Consider the following 10,597-nt stretch of genomic DNA (forward strand, 5'->3'; position numbering starts at 1 on the left):
CGGCAGGTTTTTAGGCCGATAGTCACTGAGCTGTGGCGCTTCTCATCTCAGCTTTTTTGTTATGTTTGTGGATTCTGTCTTGTTCTATTCTCTTCTTGGCTGTCCTTTCTGTTCCGTTCTGTTTAGTTTTGTCTTGTATTGTTGTCATTGTCCTACAGTATTCTTATTCTATTAAATGCCACTGTTACCCTGCGTAAATGTTTTTTTGGTCAATAGATGTACTGTGATGATATTACTGTCAAATAGAGCTAAGACATTAAGCATATTAGGTTTAATCTTCAGATCTGTTCAGTTCTTTCTGGTTGTGAGAAAATCTAATAATTATTTTTGGTACACGCACAGGCAAGCACACGCACGCACGCACGCACGCACACACAGAGGAGAGATAAAACGCAAAGTGCAATGCTTAGATTGTGAATGCAAGTGACAATTGACCCCCCCCCACACACACACACACACACACACACACACACACACACACACACACACACACACACACACACACACACACACACACACACACACACACACACACACACACCACTACCTCCCTTCCCTCTTATCCAAGTAAATTACCCCTTCCAGCCCCACCCCTCCCTCCATGTCCTAACCTATCTATCTGTGTAACAGTGTGTTAGACTTGTTTCTGGGCTGCTAGCTCCAATCCTTCAGTACAGGCCTGTCTTTGAAGACCCCCCCCTCCTCTCCTCACACTAAAAGCTCTCTCTGTTCACTTGTGCTATTGGAAGTGACACTGACGCCTGCCTTATCAAGACCGCTTATATCGCTCTCTGTGTGTGTGTGTGTGTGTGTGTGTGTGTGTGTGTGTGTGTGTGTGTGTGTGTGTGTGTGTGTGTGTGTGTGTGTGTGTGTGTGTGTGTGTGTGTGTGTGTGTGTGTGTGTGTGTGTGTGTGTGTGTGTGTGTGTGCGCGCGCCCGCATGCGTGCACACTATGAAGGGGGGGATGAGCAAGGGGAATTCCCTCTCCTTGCAAGTATTGATGGATGGATTGTGTGTGTGCGTGCATGTGTTTATTACAGATGTAAGGACTTTTGGTTGTGTTTAATGTGTGTTTGCTCCTCAATGCTGTGTGTGTGTGTGTGTGTGTGTGTGTGTGTGTGTGTGTGTGTGTGTGTGTGTGTGTGTGTGTGTGTGTGTGTGTCTGTGTGTGTGTGTGTGTGTGTGTGTGTGTGTGTGTGTGTGTGTGTGTGTGCGTGCGTGCGTGCGTGCGTGCGTGCGTGCGTGCGTGCGTGCGTGCGTGCGTGCGTGCGTGCGTGTGTGTGTGTGTGCGTGCGTGTGTGATATCTAGATTCCACATCATGTCCACCAGGTTGTGAGGCCTATGTTATATTTTCTCTGTCACTGGGTATTAGTGCTTACACTATGCTGGGTCTACATGTTTGAGTGAGATCTGAGGGCTGTGTGTGTGTGTGTGTGTGTGTGTGTGTGTGTGTGTGTGTGTGTGTGTGTGTGTGTGTGTGTGTGTGTGTGTGTGTGTGTGTGTGTGTGTGTGTGTGTGTGTGTGTGTGTTCGTGTGTGTGTTTCTGTGTTGTTGTTCAAGTGTCACTTACATTCTCTTCAGCAGTGTCACTAAGCAGTGTTTCATCGTTCCTGTGTACGTGCCTGTGTGCATGGCCATGGTGCAATCTAACGCTTTTCTTTTATTTCTTTCTTGTGTGTGTGTGTGTGTGTGTGTGTGTGTGTGTGTGTGTGTGTGTGTGTGTGTGTGTGTGTGTGTGTGTGTGTGTGTGTGTGTGTGTGTGTGTTTGCGCGTGTGCGTGCACAGGTGTGAGCGTTGTGACCGGAGCTTCACCCAGGCCACCCAGCTGAGTCGACACCAGAGAATGCCCAACGAGTGTAAACCAAACAGCAGTGAGAGCAGCGAGTCTATCGAAGTGGATTAGCTTACCACCAAACTGACAGCCTGACTGTCTGACTGGTTGACTGACTGACTGACTGACTGACTGACTGACTGACTGACTGGCAGGCTATTTGACTAACCGGGCGAGCTAACTAGCTTGCTGACTGGCTGATTGACCATCATTCTGACTGACTGACTGACTGACTGACTAGTTGACCGACCGACCTACTAACTGGCTGGCTGACTGGCTTGTTGACTGATGGATGAGAGAGAGGGGGGTTGAATTAGAACTGCAAGAGAAAATCATGATTAAACGTCACAGACACTTAAGCAAAACCAAAGATTTCCTCACCCTCCTCCTCCTGCCCGCCTAACACCCCCCCCCCCTCACCTCTCCACACTTCAATCAACCTCCCAGAAAATCCAAAAGCAAGTAATAAAATAAGTGAAGACATTAAGAGGGATATTGATTCTTCCTGGCACTCCTGGCAGCAACGGGGATATGGGGTGGGGGGTGGGAGTTTGAGGGAGGGATGGGGATGGAGTGGGGGGGTGGGGGGTGGGGGGTATTTATTGGTGACATTTTCGGGAGAGCCCAGGCTTTTCCCTCCAAAGAAGACTCACTCTTGAAACCCTGGACGACGAAATACCAAAAATCAAACCAAAAATGTGGGCTGACAGTCAGTCAGTGTGTAGCTTTATAATCTTGGTTTCTTTGTCTTTATATTGACGATGCCAAAGGGGGGCGTGACCAAAGCTAAATGACATCCATCAATCACAGAGGCCCTGTCCCCAATCCCACGGTTCCGGGAAGTGAATTTACCTCCAGCTCATTATATATTTAGCATAGAGATTTCATTGGAGTTTGGCAAAACATATATCCCAGACCCAGAGTGACCTACAATTTCTAACAGATGAAGAAATACATCTAAGAAAACCTCTTATACATTTTACATTTGAACCCTTTTTTTTTAAATCAAGCATGTTATTTCATTTGGAATCGTGTGCAATTCTGGACCCTACTGTTATTTTAACAGTAAACCCTCAGTCTATTCTTATTAAAAAGGGCCTGAGTTACAACTTTTTTCCCTCTATACCAAATCTCTTCACCAAAAATAGCAGATCTAGAAGGTGTTGTGGCCTTCTAGAGCTGCTATTTTTGGCAAATGTTCCCCCCAGAATAGGCATGCTGGGGGTGTATTCTTTTGTGAATTGTCTATCAAAAAGCCAAATGGGTATGTGTAAAATGCTTCCTGGTATCATGCAGGGGTGGATGTGTTTTGTGTGACACAGCCACCTGCTCTCCTCTGCACCACCAACTACACTGAAGCACTGGCTTCAGGCTTTTATTACCACAAAACGTGAAAGAAGAACCATGACAAGTATAGCCTATTATGTAAAAAAAACAAAAAATATATCCAAAATAATGGGAAAGAAAAGAAAGGACAAAGAAACTAAATTATATTTATCTTCCTCATATCATGCTTGGGGCACTTTGTTTCGTTTGTGGTGATTATTTAAATTTGTGTTGCTGTTGTTCTTTAACAGTGTAAAAAATTATGAAGTTGTGATGATTTAATGATGATTTCACAGATGTAATTTCTCATAGAAATAACGCTGCAGTGTTACCACACACACACACACACACACACACACACACACACACACACACACACACACACACATACACACACGTGTGTGTCTGTGTGTGTCTGTGTGTGTGTGTGTGTGTGTGTGTGTGTACGTACACGTTGACAATGTAATTGTCTGTATAAGTGCTGGCTTTTTCTTAACATTTTACAGAGCAATTTCAGGGTTAACATTCACTTTCAAAGTAATATTTGATATGACCATTAATCTTGATATATATCGGATGAATATAAGTGTCATCTATTCATCAGATACAAAATGACTTCTTTTTTTTTGTTAAGATTCCAAAGCAAATCATGTTATTTTTGGAATTACTTTTACATTGTTGTCACGTTATATCACCTCTCGTGTTGTAAATTTGCTGTACGATGCAAGTTTGAATCCAATTACAAGCAATCTCAGAAGTGTATATAGTTTTGTGTCATTGCGATACACTTTGTATTAAACAATGAGGAAAGCACAGTTAGTACATGGACTCCGAATAGGTTTTTGTGCCTGAGATGAAAAAACAAACAAAAAAGCTTTAATTATTTGAACACTGTAACTTATTTTCCCAAAGACCAAGGGCAGTGTCAAACCCTGATGGATGCAAATCTACAGTCCAAACCAAATCTAAAAAGGGATATTTCACTGGTGAAACATTTTCACTTCTTAGTGCTCATGCCTCTAGAGATAATGTACAGTATACTTATACCCCCAGACTGCACCATTGACACACTTTCATTTCAAAACCTTGTTTAAATATAAACGTTTCATATTGAACAAAAGCAATCATTATTATGTTATGTTCAGGGTCAAGCACATTAATGAGTAAGTTTGCCTGTTTGCAATTACCTACATAAATAATTCCGGTGGTGACAGTAGATCTGTTAATATTAAAAGTGTGTGTGTGTGCTGAAACGTTAAAATGTTTTGAAGCCGTGAAATATCACTTTAACAGTATCACAATGCTGTTCATTCAGAATGTATATTGATCCAATGCTGTATATAGAAAAATACAAACTATGGGAGCTTTTTTATATTAAGGACCTTGGGGATGGAGGTGAAATAATGTTTCTCAGACAAGGAGCTGAAACACTTTGCAACAGGATTGGAGACAATTAATTTTCAATTCTTAAACGAAATATGTTCCTTTACATTGTATCTGTGAGAAACAGGATGTTCACAGTAAAATCCTCATTGTTAATGTATCCATTTGTAACTCTGAGTGTGTACAAATGTAACCAAATGGTCCATTTGGTTACATTTGTACATGTTGAGTTAAATTAACACTGAAGGGTTTTACAGTCATGGGTTACTGACCCATGACTGCTTCTTGAGCACGTAGGGATTCTATGTTTTGAACAAAGATGTACAATCTAGGGATTGAACCTCCAGACACGGGACATGCAATGCTTTGCAACGGACAGTGGTTTAATTGTCATGTTTTTTTTGCCAAAGTATTTTCATTGTTAACTTTGTAAATCCACTTCACAGTTTGATTGAATTGAAGATGAGTTGAAACCAACCCTGATGGATATGATAATCATTTCTCCTCCTCTAGAAGAAGACTGACTGAATCTGCTGGAAAATATGGTCATGACAAACAGAAAGACTCTTCTATTGACGTTTTGACTCTTGTTTGCATGATTTCCAACATTTTCCCGTTTCTTTTATAATGAATGAAAAATGGGGTCGAAAACAAAGAAAAAATATTGTTCCATAAGAAATAAAGCAAAAATACAGTTTTGATTCTTATCAATCATTTCTTGCTTTTATTTGATTGTTTTCACCTGTTTGTGGGAATAATGAACGAATAACATACCGGATATAATTGAGTATCATCTGCACAACAATGCGTCAGTATCATGGTCAGTATCATGTCAGTATCATGTTAGTATCATGTCAAGATCATGTCAGTAAGTATCATATCAGTATCATGTTAGTATAATGGTCAGTATCATGTCAGTATCACGGTCAGTATCATGTCAGTATCATGGTCAGTGTCATGTCAGTATCATTCATGGTCAGTATCATGTCAGTATTAGGGTCAGTATCATGTCAGTATATCATATGTCAGGATCATGGTCAGTATCATGTCAGTGTCATGGTCAGTATCATGGTCAGTATCATGTCAGTATCATGTCAGTATCATGGTCATGTATAGCAACTCATAATATAATAACAGCTAACAATGTAACACTTTTCTCAACAATATGAGCCGTTATAACATTATGAACTTATTAATATGAGCTGCTACGTAAGGTTCTTAATGTTAACACATTATTACATTATGCATCCGATATTATGTTATGCGCTCATGATTTTATTACATTACAAGCTTATTTTAAGTACGTTTTTACATATTGCTATTACAAACGTCAGCTTTACATTGGCTCTACTATTTCCTGTTAAGGCTGCATGGATTAAAATACAATCCTCAGACCAGGCTAAACATGTATCGAGTGTGTTGTGTGTTGCACATTGAATGTGAGACAGTTTAAAATATTAGTCACACATCACACTCCTGGGGTTTCCTAGTGACTACTTTTACCACATACAGGAAATACTAGCAATTGAATACTGAATTCCACCATCTCATCTCCCTCTTTAGGTGTGTGTATGGCTGTTTGCCTACCTTTGCGTATCTGTTGTGAGTATTTCTGTGTGCATAACTCTGTGTGCATAACTCTGTCTGTCTGTCTGTGTGTGTGTGTGTGTGTGTGTGTGTGTGTGTGTGTGTGTGTGTGTGTGTGTGTGTGTGTGTGTGTGTGTGTGTGTGTGTTCACTAGTGGTTGGGGTGTATGAGTGTGTGTTCAGAGAGTACTTAGATTTATCTTAGCAGGCTGTGATGGATTTGTGCGTCTGCTAGGTGTCTCGGGGCGCAACCCCATGCCCTGTTGAAGCTCCTGCAGTCTGTCTGTGTGAGTGTGTGTGTGTGTGTGTGTGTGTGTGTGTGTGTGTGTGTGTGTGTGTGTGTGTGTGTGTGTGTGTGTGTGTGTGTGTGTGTGTGTGTGTCCATGTTTGAGAGAAAAAAGGGTTGCATACAATACAGTATGTCTATGAATGCATGGACATTCTATGAACATGTAGTGTGTACGCTGTATTGTGTGTGTATCATCAGTGTGTATTGAATTGTGTGTGTGTGTGTGTGTGTGTGTGTGTGTGTGTGTGTGTGTGTGTGTGTGTGTGTGCGTGCGTGCGTGCGTGCGTGCGTGTGTGTGCCCAGGGTCAGTTCCCCAGACAGACTGGGTTCCAGCTGTTTGAGGTTAGAGTTCAGACCTCAACAACGAACACATTACTCCTCTCCTCTCCTCTCCTCTCCTCTCCTCTCCTCTCCTCTCCTCTCCTCTCCTCTCCTCTCCTCTCCTCTCCTCAGCATTCCTGCTGTACTGTATATTGTCACCCTCCACACATTAAAGCAAGGGTTTTCAACTGGTTGTCCGTGGACCACTTTTTGTATTGACCACTAGTTGGGAAACAGTGTACTAAATGACCTGGTGACCTATGATGATGCGTCAATGTTGTCAGTTACTGGAAGTCGTCAAGAACTTCTACAGAAAAGGGAGTTAGAATCTCAAGGGAAAGAGTACCAGATTGCCTGGTTGAGTCACCATTATTAGGAAATGTGCCCATATAATCAATCGCATGTGTCTGCTCGCTCATACATAAGTTGCAATGAATCAGTTAACATGAGTTTAATATGAAAGGTTAAGAGGACAGAATAACCACTAGCATATCTCAGTTAAATAATTAATGTGGCAAATTAAATTAAGCCCTTAACAGTCATGATTTAATTTCAAGCTTTTCCCCCACACCATGCCCATATCTCCCCTCCCAAAACACAACAGTGGTCCCCAGGTTGATTATTAGTCAGGGTAGTGGTCCCTGGTTCATAATCAGTTGAAAACCCCTTCATTAAAGGGTAAGTGTCATGTGATGGACACAGGACCATTTGTTGCTACAGTATATCCCTTAAGCCTGACTTGGTTGTGCATTGTGTCGTGCACCAGAAATAGCCAATTTACAAGCTCACAAGCGCCTCACTGCGGCGCATTGTGAGCTTGTAGATCGGCTATTTCCGGTGCACGACACTGGCGCGCAAATATGTGTAAAATTTGGCTTAACTTGCCCTCCCCATTTCTCTCTGTCCTATTCCTTCTTTCTTCTCTTTTCCCCTCCATCTCTCTCTCTCTCTCTCTCTCTCTCTCTCTCTCTCTCTGATGGATTCTTGTTAAATTGTACCCCCAGCCCTGTTGTAGCATCTGCCACTCAGTGAGAACATGACCAGGGTTTCTGGCTGCTTATCTTGGCCTCTGCCTGTTTGTCTTGGAGGGTCACCTCTTAAGAATGCAGCCTACAAATGTACAGTATGGAAGTCCTGTATTCCCCTCACAATCCCAGAGCCCCGCTGCTCTTCCATTTTTGTACTTCGAGAGAAGAGTTTACATATTTTTTTCTTTCTCTCACTCTCAATGTGCCTGGCGGATCTTAATGATTCCACGGTGCCATGGAAAGCCATAAAAAAAGAACAGTTTGTGGCTGAAGTGGTGGCAGTCAATATTATGATCAGTATCATGTCAGTATCATGGCCAGTATCTTGTCAGTATCATGGTAATGGTCAGTATCATGGTCAGTATCATGTCAGTACCATAGTCAGTATATATACAGATATCATCAAGGTTCAAGGTTACTTTATTTGGTCTCCGGGGAGAAATTTGTCTTGGAGACAAGGACCAGCTGCAATACAATACAATACAATACAATACAATACAATACAATACAATACAATACAATACAATACAATGCAATGCAATGCAATGCAATGCAATGCAATGCAATGCAATGCAATGCAATACAATACAATACAATACAATACAATACAATACAATACAAAAAGACACACAGTGAACACCTAACATCATCAATTTTTTGGCCTACCCTACAGCATAATATATCACCCCAGCCAACATACCTAGTGCACAAGACCACCACCTTAGCACCACCTCAAAACCTTGACTACCCCTCTGTCTACCCTGAGCAAGGAGTCTATTGAGGAATGTGATTGATAAAGGCACAAATGAGTGCTTGAACCTTATATTATAGCTCCACGCAGGGACCCTATATCTCCTACCTGGCGGCAGTAACTTATACTGCATGGTATAGTACATGGGAGGGTCAGACACAAATTTCTTTGCCTGCCTAATGGTGGACTGTTCAAAAATAAGATGGGGGGTGATGGGGGGTGTAGACATACCCATAATCTTTATGGGTATAGGTTTATACTTTACCGTCAGGTTTCCAAACCAACTGTTAATACCATATGATTGATTGATTGATTGAATATTTTATTAGGCAGAAATGTAAAACAGCACAAAGGTACAGTCAAACACTTTGTCTAAAAGGTACATCCAAAAAAGTCCTTGCGGTCTTGTTTCCACTGGGGCCCTTGGTGTTCAATTCATAAACATAAAGTAGCACCAAACAGTTCAATATCATCACAAAATACAGAAAAAAAACACAATATGTACAGAGTCGGAAAAACAATGGGGGGGGTGAAAGTCAAAGGAAAGGGGGGGCGGTGGTCGTCTGTCTAAGTGTGGTACTACCTCCCCCTTTGGCCTCCTGAAAGGTGAATTTTCAGGGCTGTTTTAAAGGAATCCAGCGATCTCCATTTTTTGAGGGATGGGGTCAGGCTGTTCCACACCTGGGTGGCAGTGCTGTAGAAGGAGAATTTACCCATGTTTGTTTTATGGGTGGGTGGTACCAGATCGTTGTTTACGCTCCCTCTATCTCCATCTGCCCTATATCTCTATACTAGCTCTATAAAATATCAACAATACATTTCTGCATACACCAAAGACTCTAAGCCTACAGAGAAAATGAAGGTGCTGGTGTATGAAATGAGTGTGCCAGCTCCTTTCACAATCAATCTGTACTCCTAGATATTTATAAGAGGGGACCTGTTTGATGTCATAACCATATGGTGATCATGGTGTGATCACCTATAGACCTGGGGGATCCACCACAATCTCATCGGTTTTCCTTACATTAATGTGTAGGTGATGTTCATCACACCATCCTACACACCTGTCCACTCCAGTCGTATGGTTATCGATGCTACATTCCCTTGTGAGTAGACTGAGGATAACAGTGTCATCAGAAAACTTAACTACAGTAAAAACTGATTGGGTTGTGAGCTGACACAATCATTTGTGTATAAATCAACAAAGAGAAGTCTTGCATATGTGCTAGCACCCTCCAAGGGCTTCAACACAAGGTGTGCTAGTGTAGAAATCGCATCACTAGAGCCACGATTCCTTGCATATGCAAATTGATACTAATCTAGTGATCGCTCTGTTTCCCTACGGAGCTCCTCTCCAGAGATTTCACCACATTAGAGGTTAATGCTACTAGCCTATAATCATTATTCTCTTGTGGACAGGACTTTTTGGGAACTGGAACTACATTTGATTTCTTCCAAAGTTCTGGCACTGTATGGGTGTCAATAGACACCTGGAAAAGACAGAAGAAATAATCAAAAACAACAAGGTTTCTACATATTTACACATGTCGGTCGACAACTAATGCTGACACCAGGATACTGACCAGGATACTGACACCTGGACCATGAGAGGGTGCATCCACATATGAGATACAAGTTGACACTAGTTGTCGCAAGCCCTTGTTCCGGTTCCGGCCATTTCTGGCCGTTACTCAATGAAAAGCGGAACCCGGATATGTGCTTCAGACGCGCATCGGGCGCCGGTCTTTCCCTTTTTTTCCTATAACATGGGAGTGAGTGGGACTTCCGATGACTTGTATCTCATGTGTGGATGCACCCATATTGAGTCCAGGATACTGACACCAGGATACTGAGCAGGATACTGACATCAGGATACTCACCAGGAAACTGACACCAGGATACTGAAACCAGGATACTCACACCAGGATACTGACACCAGTACCATGATACTGAGTCCAGGATACTGATCAGGATACTGACACATTACATACTGAAGAATTACAAATAATCAAATATTAGGCTTGTCTGACCATTTATATGGGTTAGGTTGTAGGAAAGCTTTATTCACTAGTTGAGGCAAG

The 10,597-nt window shown here is 42.1% G+C and overlaps 1 protein-coding gene across 1 annotated transcript in view; it reads left to right on the forward strand.

The window, feature by feature from the left end:
- prdm6 (PR domain containing 6) overlaps positions 1-2,349 on the forward strand; it is a 62,427-nt gene extending 60,078 nt beyond the window's left edge. The window contains exon 9 of the mRNA XM_080432464.1: positions 1,787-2,349. Coding sequence (XP_080288590.1) covers positions 1,787-1,904 — 118 coding nt within the window. The 3' untranslated portion in view covers positions 1,905-2,349. The remainder of the gene's footprint in view (positions 1-1,786) is intronic.
- The last annotated feature ends 8,248 nt before the right edge of the window (positions 2,350-10,597 follow it).

This window comes from Gymnoscopelus braueri (genome assembly GCF_963280865.1).
Source record: "Gymnoscopelus braueri genome assembly, chromosome: 7".
In the NCBI taxonomy this organism is placed as follows: Eukaryota; Metazoa; Chordata; class Actinopteri; order Myctophiformes; family Myctophidae; genus Gymnoscopelus; species Gymnoscopelus braueri.